The sequence below is a fragment of the Lissotriton vulgaris genome, chromosome 2_1 (genome assembly GCF_964263255.1).
Source record: "Lissotriton vulgaris chromosome 2_1, aLisVul1.2, whole genome shotgun sequence".
Taxonomy (NCBI): Eukaryota; Metazoa; Chordata; class Amphibia; order Caudata; family Salamandridae; genus Lissotriton; species Lissotriton vulgaris.
Genome location: NC_141687.1, coordinates 1,210,943,380 through 1,210,965,340, shown reverse-complemented (window position 1 = coordinate 1,210,965,340; position 21,961 = coordinate 1,210,943,380). Strand labels below are relative to the sequence as shown.

At 42.0% G+C, this 21,961-nt stretch overlaps 1 protein-coding gene across 3 annotated transcripts in view; it reads right to left on the bottom strand.

The window, feature by feature from the left end:
• Positions 1–17,841: 17,841 nt before the first annotated feature.
• LOC147732397 (neurotrimin-like) overlaps positions 17,842–21,961 on the bottom strand; it is a 1,175,542-nt gene continuing 1,171,422 nt past the window's right edge. For all 3 annotated transcript variants that reach the window (XM_086956932.1, XM_086956930.1, XM_086956931.1), the window contains 2 exons: positions 21,759–21,791; positions 17,842–18,092 (listed from right to left, as the gene is read on the bottom strand). In XM_086956932.1, the coding sequence (XP_086813058.1) occupies positions 17,983–18,092; positions 21,759–21,791 (143 nt within the window). In that variant the 3' untranslated portion in view covers positions 17,842–17,982. The remainder of the gene's footprint in view (positions 18,093–21,758; positions 21,792–21,961) is intronic.

The window sequence follows — 21,961 nt, the reverse complement described above, 5'->3', positions numbered from 1 at the left end:
CAATGTTATGCCACTTTATACAAACCTCTAGCCAAGACTACAATCGATCATCTTTCTGTCCCCCCTCCACCCCTGGACAATTGAATGTAAATTCCCACTATTTCCTATAGGACCCTTCCTGAAGTTCAGTTTCACTGCCCAAATCACTTGGTCCTATGAGGTCCCGTGAGACACGAGGCTTGGTTAGCAGTGTAACACACAAGATGATGGACGGAATGTTGCACAATGGCAAAACATTCACCCCCAGTAAAAGATCTGGGTTTAATCCATCGTTATTTTACTCACCAAGCCACCCCAGTTCAGACATGGCCATATGCAAATCAGGCTTGACCCTGTGCCTCATGGGAACAGTCCAGACCGAACTGCCAAGCCATGTCTTCCCTGGACCGGAATCAAGCATCCTAGGACCGGTTTCTGGCTATCAGCCGTCGCCAGGATAGCTTGACTCCAGTGGCTTAGTGAGCACGGGACCCACGTTTGGGCATACCCTTCCCACATAGGGTGAACAGCAAAACACTGGTTAGCAGTGTGACAGAAGCGTTGTGGGGGACTTCCCTCCATTTGAAGAAGAGGAAGTCTTGCTACACAAAGTGAGCAATGCAGACACACGTCTGCTCCAGCGACCAATGGGTAGAGGTGGCTCGAAAACTGTGACATAATATCTCCCTGACCTAAATGGCCAGCATCATAAGGATGTCATTATGATCTATGAACAAGCATGATCTTAACCTGTGACATGGCCAGGACACCTATTTCCTGATCACGTACATGAGTCATAATCAGCAGACAGCACGTCTAGGGCATCAGCTGTCACATTCCACAATTATGTGGTCGCTGGCCATCATTGTTCCAGGTAAAAAAGTTCACAGCAATGCAAGCGACACAAAAAAGGCACTTCATTCAATCACTCTTATGTTATTGTGCACATCTCTACTCATATGTAGGTTCCCCGGTGGGATCAGCCCATTGACAGTCGCCTCTCTCAGTCTCATACGTACCTTACACACATGGAGAGTTACCACACCCAAATGTGTATAGAATACATGGGGAACCACACTAGGGTGCAGCCAAGGGCCTCACAAAACAATTCATTTTCCATTTGTCTCACGTTTGTTCTATTCTCTTTCTCTGGTGTCTCCCACTCACCCTGTTTCTTCCTGCTGCACCCGCCACCTAAACTCTGAAGAGGTGTACGCACATATACAAAACAACAGCACAATACATGATTTAGTAACTAAAGTGTGGAAAACGGAAGAACAAAAAACAGTTTAGATGTTTACTGCCCTTGTCTTTAGAACCCTTATGTGTGTTGTGGTAAATTGCAGGAGGATTATTTGTGGAGGGAATATGAATAACATCACTTCAGAAGGTGCACAGGCATCGGAGTATATACAGAGAGAGCACTTGGGCATTAGCAGTGCTCAAGAGGTCATAATTGGTAGACCAAAATCTCAAGCTGGGATGAGGGCGGCTCCTTGCTATCCTCGGGGTTGGCCTACAAATCACAGAAACTAACAATAAGACATACCCTCTAAATTAAGGGGTAAAGTAGAAGAAAAAAAAAGAAGGAAAGAAAAAGGAGAGAAGGAAGAGAGAGGGAAAAGGGGAAAAGAATTAAGGGGAAAAAAAGAATGGAAAAGAAAGGGTAGAATGAAAGAAAGCCAGGGGGAAAAAGAGGGGGAAAAGGGAAAAGAAAATGGGGGGAAGGGAAAAAGAAAATAAAAATAAGAAGGGGATAAAAAAAAAACGTTTGAGATGAGAAAAAAAAGGATATACATTCCCCCTAACTATGTTTCTGGGAGATTTCGCTCTACTCCACATTATTCTGCATGGTGAATCTTGATTTTACCTTTTCCCCTGCAATTATGCTATTAAATCATAGCAAACTGGGTTATAGTCGTGGGCGACTCAGTGGGGGCTTGGGGAGGGGTGCAATCTACTGGACTTGATCCGGTTAGATATAGCAAGGGTTTTCCAAGGGGAGGAAGGGGGATGGGGAGTCACCGGGGAAAGTTGGGGGTTGGGTTGGGGCAGGAATTTAAAAATGACCTCATTTTCCATTTGTGTTTAGTGGGGGTTGGTATTAAGCAGGTAAACTTTAGAGATTAATTCTTTGAGTTAGGGCAGGTTCTTGGCATTTTTTTTCACTGTCTCTTGGGTGGCTCTCTGTAGTCTGGGTTAGTTCTTATGGGTAGTCTAAAGTATATTTCCTGGAATGTTAATGGCCTTCGCACCAAACCTAGAGCTGATAAAATTATGCAGTACCTACGAGATTCGGATGCACAGATCATTATACTCCAGGAGACTCACTTAACCCAGACTGAAATGTTTGCTTTGGTTAAAAAGAACAGGTGGATCGATTTTTCTGTTTCCACATCTCAAACCATGAATAATAGAGGTGTGTCTGTCATGTTCAAAAAACAGTTAAAAGCTAGGCTAGTATCACAAGCGGTTGACCCTGGTGGTAGATGGGCCATTGCTTCAGTCATTATTGTTGGAGCACAATTTACAATCTTGGGATACTATGGGCCCAATCAGGATGACCCCGCAACCTTGGCCTCCATCTTCTCGCATCTACTGTCCTTTCCTGAACCAATCATCATGGCAGGGGACTTTAATATAGTATTGGATCCTGTTTTGGATAAATCTCCTAATAGTCGTCCCCTAGTCCTATCTAAATCTAGGACTTTTTTGATTAGTTCAATGAAACAATATGGATATATAGACATCTGGAGACTAAGGTCAGGACAGCAACAGGGTATATCCTTCCGGAATTACAAGTACCATCATCAGTCTAGAATAGACTATATTTTAATTAGTCAGAGATTGGTAGATTCCGTTAAGAGTGTTGTTTATCTCCCTTTACATCTGTCTGACCATTCAGCCGTTTTTATGGAACTTGTGGGGTCTATCAAGATTTCGCCCAGGAGTTGGTCATTTGACCGCTCTTTACTTTCACACCCAGATGATATCCAGTTTCTTAAAGCTGAGGTCCACAATTTTATGAGTGTTAACATTGGCTCGGCGGCCAATGGAGTAGTGTGGGACTCCTTTAAGGCTTTTTTGAGGGGTCTTATAACTAGCAAAGTGTCATACCGTAGGAAACAATATAAGAACGAAGTTGCTTCCATTGAAGCAGAGATAGTAAAAGTACAACTTGACATAGATATCATTCTATCCTCTCTTGACCATGTGCCAATTTCGCTTCACAACCAACTACTAGCCTTGAAAGGTCAATTGGGCTCGGTATTGAACCAAAGAATGCAACAGAAATGGGAGGCTAGTAAGATAGCCCATTTCCAGTATGGCGAGGGGGCAGGGAAGCTATTGGCTTGGAAGACCAAAACCGATTTGGCTCGTAATAACATAGGGTCAATTACCGTGAACAACACTACATTTTCCTCAGACGATGACATCAGACGGACCTTTAGAGCGTTCTTCCAATCAATCTACCATGATGACAACAAAATCGATCCAGATTTGATTAACGGCTGGTTGAGTGGAATCACGGTCCCGGCACTCTCTGAGGAACAGGGATCGTTTTTGGATAGTGATATCTCTGAGCAAGAGGTCAGGTTAGCCATTCAAGATGGTAAGAAGGGGAAGGCTGCAGGACCCAATGGGCTACCAGCCGAAATTTATAGGGTTTTAGAACAAAAAACAGTCTCCTTTCTTACCATTTTGTTCAATCAAATTCTATTGGATGGTCAGCCCCCCCTCCTGCATCTTGGGATAGTGCCTCAATTACCCTGATCTTGAAACCGGGGAAACCAGCTGTGGCCTGTGGGTCTTATAGGCCAATTTCAATCCTAAATGTAGACTATAAAATCTTCGCTACAGTTCTAACAAAGCGCCTGGCCTCGGTGGCTCCTAACATCCTCCATAACGATCAGAAGGGGTTCGTGAAGGGGCGTCAACTATATGAGCTGACTTATGACCTGATAGGGGCCATCGACATGGCATCGGTCAAGGCTCTCCCTTTTGCCGCTCTGACGTTGGATGCGACCAAGGCCTTCAACAGGGTAAATTGGCTATACCTGTCTGGGGCCTTGACCAAGTTCAGTATCAGCCTTTTATATCAGAGCCCCACTGCCCGTGTTCTGGTCAATGGGGAACTATCGGACCCCTTCAACATCTCAAGGGGGACGCGGCAGGGCTGCCCACTCTCCCCTCTCCTATTCGATTTATATATCGAACCCTTTGCCCAACGGTTGAGAGAGGATACCAACATCAAATCCTTTATTTTTAGGGGATGGGAGAGGAAAGTGGCCCTGTACGCGGACGATGTCCTCATCTTCACATCTGAGGTTCATACTGCACTTCCTGCAGTCTTATAAGCGGCTCTGGAATTTGGGGGGGTCTCCGGGTACGAGATCAATGCCGCAAAAACCGAGATGATTGTCTGGAATGATGACGAGAGACACATTAGTATACAGCCCGGTTCTAACATGCGGTATTTGGGTCTCAACATTGTGAAAGACATCAAGCAAATTTCCGCAGTAAATTTTTCTGCTGTTGCAAAAGACTGTCGCAAGCTCATGCAAGCATGGGCTCATCTTCCTCTATCTCTAATAGAGAGAGTTAATTTGATTAAAATGTCGATTTTGCCCAAAATCTCTTTTTTATTTAATACCATCTCATTACATTTTGATTCTTCTTTGATAGTCAAATTACAGGCCGAAATTACTTCCTTTATCTGGGACAAGCTCTTCCAAGGATTGCTTGGAAGAAATTAAGACGACGTAGGGAGAAGGGTGGGCTTGCAGCTCCAGATTTGCAAATGTATGCATGGGCGTTTCAGTTGTCTCATGCGCGCTTGCTTTTAAAGATGCCCTCTGACTTTGGGATGGGACCTTGTATTCGGCTCTGCTTAAAGGGGAAGGAATCAGCCAATCAGGCTTCTTGTTAAATTTGGAAACCCCAAGTTTTTTAAAAAGATTAAATTGAAGATCTTGCAGGGGATGGCCAAAACCTGGTCGGAACTGACGAAAGCCATAAAGTTGGGGTACTTTGCCAGTAGGACACCTCTTTGGGGCCTTCCTGATAGCCCAGAATGGTTGAGAGTTTGTCTGGCTATTCCATTAAAAGAAGCAGGACTAGAAGTTTGGGGTGATCTCTTTTTGGAAGGTGACTTGCTCCCTTGGCATTATCTTAAAAATAAAATTGGCCCGAATGTTGCCAGATTCAAATACATGCAAATTGCTAGTTGGACCCATTCATATATTTTGTCATCCTCTTGAGGGAACAAATATACACTTGCTGGCCATAGTCAACTAATATCCCGCCTAGTAGATAATCCACCCACCAGGAAGGAGATCTCTTTGTGGTATAACCTCATCCTGGATGAAGCGGATGGCGAGTTTCTGTTACCAGACTTGCTGTGGGGTTCCCTCGTGGTCAATCATAATGTGCAAGATCTTTGGTCTTCTTCGTGTAAGCTCTTATGGGATAGCGTTAAGCCTCCGTGGCTGCGTAGAAATCACCTTTATACCTTGTATAGAGCGTACTATTCCCCTCTCAGGCTTTCAAAATTTTCTGAGGGGAACTTAGTAGCTTGTCCTAAGTGTGGTCTGATAGCTGACTCAGATGCCCATATTTTCTTTGAATGTCCCCGCCTTATTCCATTTTGGGAACCAATAAGTAACACCCTTTCTGCAACATTGGGCTTTCAGCTAGTTCTCAAGCTCCTTCTAGTGATTTTCGGGATCCTGGATGGGGTCCAGAGTCTGGCAAAAAGTCTGTTGTTCTATTCCATCTTGCTGGCCAGAAGGGAGATCTGCAAAAAATAGAAAGAGCCTTTACCCCCCTCAGTTAATGAATGGTATGCTTCAGTTTTGCAGGACTCCAAACTAGACCTGGCTAGGTCCGGATGTCAAAGTAAAAGGGCATTCTAGCATCTGCTGATCTGGGAGCACTGAGATATCCGGGGTTTTTTTTTCTTCCCCGGGTCCGATGATTACGCTACTGTGGCGTAGGCTATTTGTAGAGCCTTTCTCCGGTTGTAAGTCCGGTCAAGTTTGGCTGCAAACTCCACCTGATCTTTATCTTTTAGTGGTTTCTTGGTGTTTGTCTCTGGAGGAGGTGTCACTGCTGAGGGATCTGGTTGACCTCCTTGATCAATCCCTGCCAGTTGTATAGAACTGTGACAGAATGCTGCAACCCCACCAGTAGCCTCACCTGTAACTACTGTGGTAAATGAGGACACAAAAAAAACAAAAAACAATAAGACATACCCCGGGGAGTATTGTTCAAAACGTATTTTTCGTCGAAGTGAGCTAAAAAACGGTGTTGGATCTAACCCTGATCTCTTGACTGGGTGAGAGCTTTCTGCTTAATTCAGAGACTCTGTCCCTCACCACCCCTTGTTGTAAATATTTTTGTCCACCCTAAGCGTGGAAGGGTATTCTCAGATGTGAGACCCTTGCTCATTGCACCATCAGGATTCAAGCAAACCGGGCCGAAGACGGCTGTAATGCCAGAAACCGGTCCCCGGGAGCTTGTTTCCTTCCCAGTGTAAGAATTGGCTTTTGTAGTTTGGTTTGCCCTGTTCCCATCATGCACTGGGACAGGAACAGACTAATTTGCATACAGCCAGGTTCTGAAACTGGGATGGTGCAGTGAGCTAAAAAACGGTGTTGGATCTAACCCTGATCTCTTGACTGGGTGAGAGCTTTCTGCTTAATTCAGAGACTCTGTCCCTCACCACCCCTTGTTGTAAATACATTTAAATACAGTCCTGTGTTATCCTCAGTTATTAATCTGTGCAAAGAATTACTTTAATGTTGATTTTTTTTTACCATGTAGAGGAACAGTAACAATTACATAAAAAAATATAGACACAAAAATACTCATACATGAATCAAAATAATCATACATTTGTGAAAGAGCACATTATTCTATAGGTGTGCTCTTTTGGGGAATTGTCGACTTGTTTTGACCGTTAATAATTCCAGGGTTTACTCAGGACAACGTCTGGTAATGCATATCTGGAAGGTGATGAAGAAATTAAATTAGAAAACGATCTCAGTAAAATAATTGTGGCCAACAAAGTGCTCAAAGCATAGGAGAACTGAAAGAAATGCCTTGGCAGTCTTTCACTAAAGTCATTTTCTGCCGTTTGTGGAATCAGAAGGAAGACAAAAGTAGTTTGAGTAGCATTGTCGATACTTTGACAATCGTCTATGTAAGGAGGGGACCTGAGCAGAACACTAAGGGCCCGATTACAATGTCGATCGTAAATCCTCCAACCAGAGGAGGCTCTCTGCCCGATATCTTAGATTTCATTCCGACCATCATATTAGGATGAGGATGGCTGGAGTGAAAACAGCTGGGGGTTCCGACACGGTTTTTACACAGATCCGACAGACATACTGCATAATCGCTTAATGACGGCCGCTCTGCCATCTGTCTTATGATGTTGGTTTCTGACAGCCATTCCATGTCAGCATTTCTGACATGGAAAGGCTGTTGGAAAGTTACATTGTTTGCCCCTAGCATGGTCCCGATCCCCCCGGCCCTTCTCAATGGGGCCTGTGGAGCACCTATTGTGTCCCCCCCTAAACATCTCTGCACTATGTGGCAGGCACCGCATGGTGCCTGTCACACAGTGCTGGGATGTTTCAAAATCTCCATTTCTCAATGTAAGCTTGTGCTGAGGCAGTTTTCCACCTGCCACACAAGCTTCCATTATAAAATGGAGGTTTGAGACTGCACTATGGTCGGTCGCACCCAAATACTGAGGTTGGACCCACCAATCTGAGATGGGCGGCTGAAGAAGGCCCTTGCTTTCTCACTGCCTCATATCAGTGACTCTACTTTGTAGATTGAAGCCATAGGCCATCAGGGTCTTCATCCAGTTGATTTGAGCTGAAGGACAATGGGGTCCCAATCTGGTGTCGAGGTCTCAGTCATAAAAGGCGCCGATCCACAGAAGCCAAACTTGTTTGAAAAAAGGTTTGCAATTAGGTTTAAGCATGGCAGTGTCACCCATGCTTAAGCAGTTTTTATTGTCTGGGTCCAAGCAGGTCAGAATCTTAGAATTTGCGGGTTTCTTGAGGTCTGATTTATTTGGAAATGTCTCGCAATCATATGGGGGCATGAGAATGTCACCCATACTCATGGAATTTGTGGTTTCAATGCCGAATTTAATTGATCCTTTATTTTTCTACCAGTGTTCTTCTGGAAAGTAGATTGTGAACAAAGGCAGGTACGTTATTTAAAAAAATCATCTTGTGAATTTCAAGAGCAGGTGCTGGGCTTGTTTGAGTGTACAATGAAGAGCACATTTTGAGTTTCTTGGAATTGTAGCATCAAAGTCTCATACCTGTTTGTGCTATTACATGGGAAGTAGAGTCCTGGCGGTGGTGAATACAATATTGTAGTATTAGTGCAATCCTGTGGGTCACATAAGAGAGCCATGGACTTGTCTGAGAGTAAGGCCTTTGGACGTATTGAACACCTTATATCTGCTGCAATGTTCACACAAAGGTTGCAAGCTTCTGTGCAAGGACTATGTCATCTAATGTTCTGGATTTCAGAGATCTCGTTAGTTCCAGGCTTGCTTCCTTGCTTGCGAGGTGAGATTCTATGTCACCACCTCTTGTGATCATATCAATCACCGTCCATTTGAAGCCATTCTTTCTGTGTGAGTGCTCGAGAAAATGTTTGACAAGGGGATCTGTGACAATCTTGCATCAAATTCTTGGTTTGTGCTGTGTAATGTGTTTGCTCACCTCCTGACTGGTCTTGCAATGTATAGTTTAAGTCAAGTTCAAAATATGCCGTAGATTACATGAGTCGTTTTATAGTGTGAGGAACTAAGTTGCAGCCATTTTTGTTTTGTTTATGAAATGGAACTTGCTTCAATTGTTTGTGAACATAAAGCACAGTCACAGCAACTAAAATGCCCGTTCATAGGTGACAAGTTCTATATTCCTCCCACAGAATTTTGTCTAACTGTTTAAGGTGGCGTACATGCGCTCACCAAATGGCTGTGGAGGCTGCTTTTTTTTGGACCACAAATATTAGTTTCTGTGGTTTACATTCTAGGTTAGATAGGATGCACCAGATAAAGTTAACAATTTGTTTGACTTGGATTGTTGCGGGGCAAAAGATAGAGACACAGATGATCATATCTGTTTCTGTTTGTCCTTCTTTTCCAAGAGGCTGTCTTTTGGCGTATATCTGTCTCTTTTGGAATCATTTTTAGGACGACTTTTTGCTGTAGGCCTTGTCACGTAATCTTTCCATTAGTGCAATTGCATGCTCAAAATAATCCTTCTTGTGTGTGCAGTTCCTGCGTATCCTTAAAAATTGGGCATATGAAAGATTGCCTTGTAGGTGGCTTGAACCTGTGCTTGAAATTGAAATATGGAATTGCTAGTACTCTGGTTGCAGAGTAGCTGTTTGCTGCTTCTAAGTGTCGGTACTCTCCCATTACAAGCATTGGTGCAGTGCTGAGAGGGGCAGGTACCATCCCTCTCTAATGAAAGAAATGCGGGTTCTTAGTTCTGATAGCGCCCGCCCATTGAAAGCACTGGTTGGAAAGGAAGCCTTGGTGTGTGAGTGACGGGGAACGTCGGTTGGAATGGAGTTAAATCAAAACCCGATATGCGTGTGATGGGGAGGAGAGAGAGACAGAACAGAGGGAAAGGAAGACTTAGTGAGTGAAAACGGGGAAGACAGGCAGGAGTGGGGGGCATTATGACTGTCTTGAGGAGACAGCACAGAAGGAGACGAAGACAGTGTGTTAGGGAAAGAGAGCTAAACAGGAGTGGATGATAGGTAAGTCCTGGTGTGTGAGAGGTGGAGAAGAAGATAGAGGCGGAGGAAGGCCTAGTGATGAGAACAGAGATGAGGCGTCTGAATGGAGGTGAAGGTGCAGTGTGTGAGTAATGCTTAGAAAGAGGCGTGGAGGGAAGGAAAGACCTGGAGTGTGACAGAAGGGAAGGAGAAGTGGGTGAAACCGCAAAGAATGAAGACAAGAAGGAAGACAATGAGTATGACAAATGAGGAGCGAGGCTGAACGGGAGCCGCCCAGCTGCCTTTCTATCTCCGAGAGCTGTGCGGGTGAACACGTGTGCGTGTGCAGGTGAGAGGTGGACATGTGACAGCCTCCTCTGGGGAGGCCCTAGGATATCAACTCATGACATCACGCAGACCGGCCCTGTGACAGCTGCAGATCGAGATTATCAAGTCAAAGAGGGGGGTTAGGGGCAAAGAGACAGGGAACTGGAGGGCGGGTGCTCGAGGATGAGCGTGGGGTAGGCATAGCGATAGACACATTCTCACTGAGCTCTGAGACTCCCTGTTTACCAGGCAGCCTCCAGAAACTTAGTGAAAATCTCAAAAAAACGGTGCCTCACGCTGCAAGTTTAAAAAAAAAAAAGCATTGGCCGTGGGGCCGTGAAAGAGACACGGCCGCAAAAGTGAAAGTGATCGCAATCAAGTGCGGCGAGTGATGCGCTTAATGAGCATGACGAAGAAAGTCATATGGCGCCCCTGCTCTTAAGCATGCGCCCGCGCGCGTAACCGCAAGCTGTAGGCCACAGTGGAAGCATTTTTTAAAGCCCTTACTAAAAGTCTTGCCAGCGTAGTGCATGCGCTGGCTCAGGCGAGATCTAAAAAGGACCCTCCATCTCCTACTAAATCTACTTCAGGTTCAGGACATTGTGCACTAATATGGAGAAGACAAATGCAAAACGACAAAGTCTAGATAATAAGTGGGGAGAGGATGGTGTTAGCTGAACAACAAATTTCTGACCTCATTGGCACTGTTCATGTAGTCCCTCATCATCAATCTCTGATCTCCTTGCTTCAAAAACAGGTTGAGGATTTAGAAAACAGAAATCGTCTGAATAGTTTACGGATCTACGGTTTGCGGAAGAAATGGAGGGCCCTAATACCTTCTCATTTTTTCAAAACGTTTCTTCCAAAAATACTAAATATGCCAGAATCTCCTCCTTTGAGCATAGAACATGCTCATAGACTATGCGCTCATAGATTTGGCCATGTACCTCATATAGCACCACATAAAGCTTTGTGGTGTTATATTTTATTTTCTTGAGAACACAGAATTGCTTAAAGTTTTGTCAGCTGTTTGATCCAGGAAACAGATTTTACAGAGTGGCAAAAATGTATATTTTTCCCAGTATTACGCTAAAATTACAGCATAATCCTGACAGATAGACAAAAATAATTTCTTTCCATGAGACCAGCACTTCTATCCCTTGGATTTGATGTGTTTCATCCACGTCTGTTCAAAGTTACCCATATTAACAAAACCTGCACCTATTATGACACGGCCCATCTAAAGGCTTTTCTTTAGGAGCACAACATAGAGTTCATGGACCTCCCAAATCCACCAAAACTTGGGATGTTTTTTATTTCTTTATTGTTGTAGCCTGTTACCCTTTATTGAGGCAACTTTTGTGAGTATTATACATATGACATTATGTTTCGTCTTTTCGTTTCGCTTTAATATTCGTATTTGAGTGGTTCTATCATAATTATCTTGAATTTCTCTTTCAGGTTTATGTTTCCCAACATTATTTTGTGATTACCCGATTGCATTTTCTTCCATCATCAACTTTGTCCCCCTTGTTGCCTTCCTGGAGCTCAGACGTGTCATCCTTTCATGTGGTCTCAACACCCCCATCTTCTTTTGAAAATATCTTTGGGTATGTTCCTCTCACATATGTTCATCATTTTAATCTTATCCTCTTTTATCTTTTTGTGATCTTCAGTTTATTCACTATCTTATTCTTTCTGTATCCCTTCCCTTCCCTTTACTCTGACTTTCTTGCCTCTACCTTGTTTTTATTTTTGATATTTTTCCTATCTTTCGTTGTTTCCAATTTGGTCCTCTATAAATCTTTTCCTTCATGCTTACATAACTTTCTTCAGTTTATTATTGAATGCCATTAAAAACGGTATCTTGGAATGTCAAGTGCTTAGATTCACCAATTAAACGGCAACGGGTTTTGACCAATTTGTCACACCTCAATGCTGATATTGCTCTCATCCAAGAAATGCACCTTACCGATCCTGAATCTATAAAATTGAAGAGAAGTTGGGTGGGTAATGTTTTATTTTCACTAGGTAATGGTAAGAACAATAGTGTTGCCATATTACATCATAAATCAATTAATGTTCATTTAAACTTACATGAACTGGATTCAGAAGGGAGACGGTAATGCACACGTTTTTTGATCAATAATGTCCCAGTTTCTATATTTAATCTTTATAGTGCTACAAATCCAGACATGCAATTTTGGTCTGATGTGACCTAAAAAAGTTTACAATGCCCTGATGAACATTGTATTTTTGCAGGAGATTATAATCAGATTGTTGGTCCTTTTATCAACAGAAGTTTCTTTACCTGCTCAAGTACCCGGCAAATCACAGAAATTGTTTATCCAAGTGATCTCACAACGTTCATTGATAGATGCTTGGAGACTTTCCAATCCTACTTTGCGTAAATACAAGTACTACTCTCCCACACATCACTCTCAATCAAGAATCAATTATATAATTATTTCTCTCTCACTATCACAAACGCTACATTCTGCTGACACAGGTTCTATTCTAATTTCTGACCATGCCACTGTATCGATTCTTTTGGACATTTTGCCAAACAATGCTAACTCTAATAGATGGAGATTCCATAATGCGCTTCTACTAGATAGGCCTTTCACTTCTGCTTTGTCATATTTCTCTCATGAATTCTTTGAACTGTATCAGACAAACTTGATTTTCATTTCATTTGGGGTGCATTCAAAGCTTACGCCCATGATTTTATCATCACGTTTCCAAGAAAACCATTTCTCTAAAGAATAACTACTGAAATACTTCATCATATCAAACAATTAGAACATTACTATTACATCTTCAAATCTAAAGATTGCTAATATGATCTCATTAACTTCAAACTTCAATTCAATAAATTCTCCACGGATGCTACGTCTTCTTTTTTTCATAAATCCAGTGCCAAGTATTACAGCAGCCAAAGGAACAAAATCAAATCTATCACTGACACTCATTCCAAAATCATATACAAGGACAAAAAAATGGGTACAATTCTACAAAAAAACTTTATGCTTCTGATCCTATTCACTCTGACATTACTAATCACCTCTCTTCTTCTCACAAAGATTTTGACAAAACTCTCCATTCACTGAACAGATGTCAGAATTCTATTTTCGCTCAGAACGTTCTATTTACAATTCTTCAACCCAATCCACTTATCTTACGTTCGCCCCAGACTGATAAATGCCCTGAAGAAGCCTGGTAGTATGATGTTTGTTATAACCAGGGACTCGACACAGCATACATTCACCTTGTTTCACTTGCAATTAAACGTTCTGTTTTATGGAGTCCCATTACAAATTTCATAGACAGTCATGCTAAATCTATGCTTCACCGTCATCCTATGAGAAATAAGGTTTCTAAACCCCCTTGATGTTCACTTTTTGATTTTTATAGCTAATTTATCACTTTTCGTAACCTTATATTGTTTTAATTATTTATAAGCATACAGATTATTCTTGTTTTACTCTCACATTGGATCTTGTATATTTTTATTACAAATGTGTCCTTTTACTTCTTTTCCCTCCGTCTCCCCCCTTCATTTTTAACCTCTGTATTAATGTTAATGCATTATTGTATCTGTATTTGTTGCAACCTAATAAAGTTCTTCTAAACTAAAAAAAGAATAGGCACATCTGTAAACATGCTCTGGTCGAATGACTGTATTTTAAATGGCATATTATATGGTGACCAGCAATATGTACTTTATGTTTTCTTCCACCTAAATAATTTATTCAACCAGTTGTACATACAGGAGAGACTGTCTATGACAATTATGTGTTGTGCACAGAGGTGGGTTTAGTACTTAAGTTATTAAGATATTACTTTAACTGTGATATCACATTGCCCCCCACATAACGTATGTAGTTTGATATAAACCTTTTGAAGAAAAATATGTTTTTGATTATTCTGACCAATTACGTAATTACAACAGCAAATGGATTCATTACATGTTTTTGCACATACTGTACTAAAAAAAAATGGAATTGCCCTAAGGAAGAACTCACTCAACAATTGTACCCGATAACGAGGTTGAAAAGCATTGGTATGGTTTCATTTATGAGGAGCATCAATATACTGAATGAAATGTTAAAACCTCGAGTGAGCTATATATGCAACAGGTGAATAAACAACTTACATTTGACATCTTAAGGGACTACATGAAGTGTCATTTCTTGGTTCTGTGAAGAGCCAATTCTATCTACCAATAAGGTTCAGGATATTTTATTCTTTAATATTAACTATCTGTTATCATGAGATTTTATAAGTACATTTATTTGTTTTTAAAGGTGCTGTTACTAATGAAAAATCACGTAAAATTAATTTGAAAGTAATTTTCAAGAACACATCAAATACATTCTGTGTGTTACAAACACTAAAATCCGTCTAGAATTTATAGCCAGTTGGTGTTCTTTTCCATTCTCAGGATTCATTAAGACATGTTACTGAAATCTAGACTGTGATGCAGCAATTTTATTCAATAGGTTCATGTATTGGGGCATTTTTATTTTTAAAGTGCACATATCCCCTTACATCTCTGTCTGCTCCTTATATAAAGAAGGTGCTCATTGTCTGACAAGTAAAGCCTCTGCAACATTTAGGGCCTTGTTACAAGTTTGGCAGTCTTCCAATGGGACCTCCACCACGGCGGTCTCAGGAAGACTGCCAAGCCTGTGGTGAGCCGGCCTTCTGGATTACGACTTGAATTCAGGGTGGGCAGGAGGTGCTTTGTCACAGCGGCAGTCTTTTAGGCTCATAGGAGAGCCTAACAAGCAGATCACTGCCATGAGAGTGCCTATTGCACGTTCTTGCACAGTGTGGCGTGCACCATGTTGTGCATACCACACCGTGCAGGAACGAGGGTGCAATTCCAGGTGGGGCACAACATGTGCCCTCTCGGAATTGCACCCTCATTCCTGGAATTGCTGCCTCATGCCCAGAGTTGGCCGGAGTCCCTGATAGGGCCCACATACATGCATGTCCACCACTCTTTTCATGGTGGGGTCTCAACAGGGCCGGACTGGCTACCGGGCAGTTGTGTGTGCTGCCGAGCTGGGGGCTAATTTCTCTGTGGTGTGGGCTTATTTTGTTGATGGGGACGTGCGAGCGCTTTGAAATAAAATAAGCTAAACGAATTTCGTTTTGCACATACAGGTCCCCATCAACGAAATCATCCCCCTGCTCGGCAGAACACACAACTGCCCGGTAGCCAGTCCGGCCCTGGGTCTCAAACATTAAAAGGGCAGTAGATATGTAGGTTGCAATATGCATTGGCACCACAAGCATATTCAGGCCATTTGCAGACTGCCGCCACAGTGGGATCCTTGATCCTGGCGGAGGCAGTGGTCTCATGGCAGTCCCACCACCACACTCAGAATACGGAGAGTGGACCCATCGTGGGTGGTGCAAGTACAGCAGTTCAAGGACCGCCGTCATCGAAGCCTCTTTATAATGACATTTCAGTGGAGGATTTGTATTCTTCACAGTTCTTTAAGGTCACACCTTCTAAGAGAGAAGGATATTTTCAGGTAAAGTTTATTTTTTAAGATGAACTACTTCACGAGGTCTGGTTACAAAGACATTGTGTCTGATTTAGATCTTGGCGGACGGGGTACTCCATACCAATGGTAATGGATAGCTCATCCACCGAAATATGAATCCCATAGGATATAAAGGGATTTATAATTTGGCGGATGGGATTTCAGTCATCGTGATGGAGTATCCTGTCTGCCAACATCTTAATCAGGCCCATCATCTACTTGCAAATGCTCAAGTATTGAAAATCTAAAAATGCATCTTTCTTGATTGGATATTACCTGGTAAGTGTCAGCATAATAACAATCGAGTTTCTGATCTAGCCTCATGGGGTGTCTTGTATAGATTGCAGATCCACCATTAGCTTCGAACCATGTTCCCACTCGCAGAAGGATGATGAAAAATACCTGTCTCACACTAGGTTAATAGCATAGCATTTCCATAAATTCATGATGCAAAGGAGGTCAACAAATAGGTTCCACATTTCATGGGAAAGATTGAGGCAGTGAAACTTCAGACAATAAGCGTTAACTTCTTTTACTGTGACATGCCAATGAACAATGAAGACACAATATTTAACCAACTGTGCATCAGACAGTGATGATAGCGTATCTTTTCTTACATGTTAACTGTTCCAGGTATATCTAATGTCCCCGGCACTCATCGAATAAAAGTAAAGTCCATAGGAAATATTCTTTTTGTGGAAAAAGGCATGCCAGGAATCTCATAAATAACGGTAAAGACAATGTGCTCTTTATCGGTCGTCTTCAAGAACAGCACTACTCTGAATATTATGAGTTATCGCACCTGAGGGGTGCCTCTTACTAATATAAGACTTTCAAACTGGTTTGGGAGAAGGATCAACAAAAAATGTCTTAGCAATTCCACAATTATTAACATGGCCAACGCCTCTTACTAGTTGCCCCGCAGAATACAGACATAGTATAAACCACATTCATTCCATAAAGATAAAACATGAATACATTTTTGTTGAATAGAGTGGCATTTTTTCCACATTCCCTCTTTGAAATCTGTAAATAAATGGAATGTTCCAAGACCGGCAGACTCCGGGCACAATTCCGACAAGAAGTGGGCTGTACCAGATAACAACGTTAATGGCGATTCTTGACATGAAGCATTTGGGAAATACTGCAATCTGACTGGCTGTCAGGGTTAAAGTGATTTATATTTCACTCAATGAAGCACTCAAAGTCACAAGTCTTTGTCAAACAGGACATGAGTTCATTCCACACCCAATCTTGGGGTCAATTTATGCCAGGGGAGGCAAATTCTAGAACAAAGCAGACATTTGCAAAAATGGTGTCTGAGCCTGCAGTGGTATATAGGTAGGTGTGTGTGTATCTATGTATAAGTATATATATAATATATATATATATATATATATATATATATATATATATATATATATATATATATATATATATATATATATATATATATATATATAGTTAAACACATATGCACACACCATGTGAGCACGTATCTATACGTATATATACATATATGCCTTCATATGTGTATATACATGTATGTATTCATGTGTATAGATATATATATATGTATTGTGAGAAAAAGAGTAAGCTTAATTAACAAACACAGCGTCAAGTAGATCACCTTCTGATTTTAGACATGGTGTACACCAACTATTTTCAACAGCACCGCTGCATCAAACACTGTCACGAAGACCACACAGTGAAACAGCTGGGAGAGAAAAGTTACATAGAGGCAGGATCTATAAAACCATCTGATCATCTCTGAATCTCAGGTAACCCATAACGTACACTATTCGTATATTTGTTGTAAGCCATAAATGTTCATGTTGTAAAATATAATTAATAATTTTAATCCCCAGTTCAAAACAGACCCACCCCCTCGTGATACACAAGGTCCTTTGCCGTAGAATGAGTAAATATTTAAAGAACGTGTTATCTTCTCTCTTATCTGTCTATTTATTTCTTCGGTTGTATGTGGTCTATTTTACAGTTGGTGGTGCAGCGTGTACCCCAGGCGTAGGTCTATGCACATTGTTCTGTGTGAACGTGGACATTGTCTGCAGCAGGTAAGGCAGGCAGATCCCACCGCCTCGGTGCTCTGCTCTCAAAATGGCCACCTGCGACAGTTTTACTGGTCCGCTGCCTGCTCCAGTGTCCATAGCAGAATGAAACACGTCAGTCGTGCTATTGAGGCATCAGTGTCGCCCTCGTGTTCCTTCATCATTCCAAATCACCTTTTTAATTCTTTTTTTTTGTTTATTTTCAAGGTCTTATTACTTTCTTCTATTTTTACATGTACATTTTTCCTTCCCCTTCTCCTTCAGCTCCGTGGAAATGGCATGAGGTGTCAAAACTGGAGCTTCACCAGTAGCAGCATCAGAAGAGACTGAATCAGCGAAGAGTATGCGGTCATCATCCTGGAGGCACTGTTTTTCCCATCATGCACTGCTCCTGGGCCTAAGGAGGGCAGAAGAAGAAGTGTGAGCTTATATTTCCCACAGTGGCAACAACAACAACTACAGTAGGGCAGAGGGAAACAAGACGAAGAATAAATAACTGATCATTGATCTAAAGAAGTTCTATACATCTTGCCTAGACATATATATGACCATTGTCATGGCTCAGGTGCAGAACGAGGATAGGGAACGTATGCCATGGAGAGATATGAGATAGTGAACTCAGGGGAGGCGTAAGACAGGCACAACAAGGAGAAATATCTTTAGCACTTATTTATGAAGGGCAGACACTTCTATTGTGTGACATTTTTTGACTCTGCAGCGGCATTAAAAATACACCATATTTACACGGTGATGCATTTAGGCAGATGCGTCACTTTGCAAACCCCTTCACTACATTATACCTCTGTCAGCTATAATGTATGCAGGGTGGGCATTCCCCCATAAAGAAGGCTCGTAGAAGTGGCAAAGTGAAATCTATGTCATTTCACTGTGCCACTTCTAGGAGTTCACTGCACCAAATCCTTACACTTGCTTCACAATAAACATAAGGACTGATGCAGGCCCTTTTACATGGGACTCGACCACGTGTAATAAGACATTGCTGGAGTTGCGTCTGTTTTGCGACACACTCCAGCAATGCACCATTACTGCACCACCAGATACATCAGCATTCCTGATTTATCTGGTCAATCCTTGCAACATGGAGCACCGTACTGTAAATACAGTATCGAACCAGTGGGAAACCCAAAGTACCCTCGGGGGCTTGGACAGGTAAACTATTGATAGGTAAGATGCCTACAAGGGATTTAATTCATTAATCTCAGTCAAAAGTTGTACAGATTCATTATTTGTATGTTGAGCCTCAAATGGGGATTGAACCTTGAAAAAATCGAAATGTAAGTACCAGTTATTAATAATATCACTATGCAACAGATTTTTACAAACACAGGTATATCTGTTTTTCTCAGAAGTACACACTTTTAATGTGAACAAGAATGCAAGGGGTACATTCAGAAACAATAAAACTCCATGATAGAGGGGACATGAAGGAGCCTACAAATCAATGATGTGAACATCTATTCCAAAGGTTCAAAAAAAAGAAATTAATCTAAAACAATAGAGAACAATTCCTCAGTAGTCAAACATGCTAAGGAAATAGGTGTAGTAGTCGTTGTTTTGGTCTGTTGTGGCAGTATCGTCAGTCAGACCACCTTCAGGACAGTCAAATGTTAAAAAAGAGTCCCTTTGATCATGTTCAGTGATCAAGTTGAACCAGATCAATCACGTATAGAGAACATAAAGGCCTTATGAATAGGCCCCTAACTCATGTGGGTAGAAAATGGCAAGCCCAATGAACTTGGACCGCGAGGCAGTGGTTTGTTTCCAAATTATTTATGAGGAGATGTGGTGAAATTCATCCACACTTCGGGGGGCGGGAATTCAATTACTCCTTCTCTCAGCTAAGGACTGCATGCAAACACAACGTGATCTGTTACTGTTACTGTAAATACAGACATCCAAGGTGTCGCAAGGAGGGTGCAATGAAAAGTGTTGCATCACAGTTTTCCACCAGCGATGCAACACTTTTTATAAATGTTGCCCTTTATTTCTCCGCATTTTTCCCTTTGCTATGGAGGAAAAAACCTCTTGTGATTGTTTTTGTGCAGGAAGTTTTTCCTTCCTGCACTAAAATATTCCTCCCTGCAAAGCAGGCATCCTTGCACTATGGTGCAAAGGTGCCTGCATTGGCGCAATGCAGTCCATTGTGCGCTAGCGCAGGGGAAAGGGACTGGAATGTGCTGTATCTAATAGATACTGCGCATTTCTGCCTCTATCTTTTGCCGTAGGGCAATGCAGCAGGAAGGCCTGCGTTGCTCTCCTACAGCAAAAACTCATAAATGAGGCCCTAGGATTTTCAACTTAGGAATCTATCTGAAGGTTTGGTGCATTCACTTTATAGCGACACAATTGAGAGGTGTATGCAGTGAATGCCTACCTCTCCCCATCATTTTCTGCCTGTTTGTATTTTCTCCTAATAATGTCCCCCTCTTACTACCACCTTCCCTGACGCCTTCTAGCTGCAGATCAACTGGTAGCAGGAGGGTTTAACTAGCTGCTCTAGTCTTGATTTGTTCTTTGTGTTCTTGGACTTTTTGTTCTTGTTTTATAATACTGCAAAGCCTGGAGCAGCTAGTCACACTTGGATCGTTGAAAATTGGCAGGGCTTTCGCAGGTTTTCAAGGCTGGGCAGAATCAGCTTGCTATGTGTGTGAGTCTTTGCAGGGCGAGCAGCCTTACGGAGACCTGATGAGGGGCAATGCTACCACTTGAAGCTCCTTTCCATCCACTCACCCTTGTTCTCTATGCTTTCCTCAAACTTTTCTGAGGTGCAGTGCAACTACACTCTGGTTCCTCTGATGTACTCCATTCGTGGCACTGCTATCTTCTCTGGGAACACTCGGAGGTTTTACACGGCACTAACACAACTACTTATGGAACAAAGCCCAAAACAAGTGCAATGCAGACAACGACAAGCATAGGTATCACAGTCATTATGTATATTAGGTTTGCTTTGGGCTGTCTTCTTTAGGTATTGAGGCTTGCACACAGAAGTTGTGAACACTGGAAAAAGCCCTGAATCTTGTGTAACTGGCGCAACCCTGGAACTAGTTTTGTGTACCCCAGAGGGACAGACCCCCAATTTTAAGACATCTGCTCTAGAGTCACTATAAACAATGCCACAGTATTCTACCAGTTTAAATGGGGGAGCCAACAATATATATAATTCAAACCATCAGCAAGGCAGATCCACAGTTGTTTATGACGCTGGAGTCATTAGCCCGAAACTGACCGTCAAGTACTTGGGGGCAAATTTACAAGCCCCTTGCGCCGCTATTACGTCACATTTCCCATGTTAAAATTGACTTATATTTGAAAGTGATGCTCACAACCAAGAATGAGCAAAACGCAAGAATTATAATTTGTAGTATATTGGTTCTCTGAAGTTTTTTTCTTTATTTTAACATTCACATAGCTCACCTGGACCTCTTTGGTATGAGGGCACTTTAATCCAAAATGTTTCCAAAAGCAGAGATTACATTGTGACGGCGGCGGGGTTAAACAATGAACACTACACATGCAAAGGCCAGTGCACACAATACGCAGACTAATGAAAGGGACTAGATGCAAAATGTTTGCAGTGAAATTCAATAGGCGATTTCTGGAAGATGAAATGAGTGAGGTCCGTGTCAATGGTCATAAGTGGCTGGAATGGTTCTTCAATCCAAAACTGAGAACAATAGTAAACCTTAGGGCTATGCAAAACTCGTGGTTGAGTTCTCAGATTCACTTTAAGGCCCTAATACATATATTATCTGACTAGATATGCCTTCAGCTGCTTTCAGAAGATTGGGAAGGGAGTTCTGAAATAATGGGGCTGAAATTCTCATGTAGCTTTCAATGTGACTTTGGTGAACAAGGAGACTTGAAACATCAGTTAAAGGAATCATGGACTATGATTTTAAAATAAAGAGCACGCTTTTACCCTAAGGCAGTTTCAATACTTCATTTAATGGAAGCTAAGTAGAGATGATGTGGGAAAGTGTGGAGGCAAGCTGAGGGGTGGAGGGAGGGTTGAACAGGCAGAGATGATTGATTCACTGACCTTTCAGAGGAGTCAGAGCAGCTGTTGTCTCTTCTAAAACACACAAAAACAAGGCAGCATTAGACAGAATCACCAATGGCATATGGATATTTGCAGTGAGAGAAAAGGACATTTCTTGTATTGGTTGACATTTTTTTATTGCTATGAAATTGTTCCACAACTGTATTCAAATAAAAATAAAACTTTCGACAAGACAAGCAGTT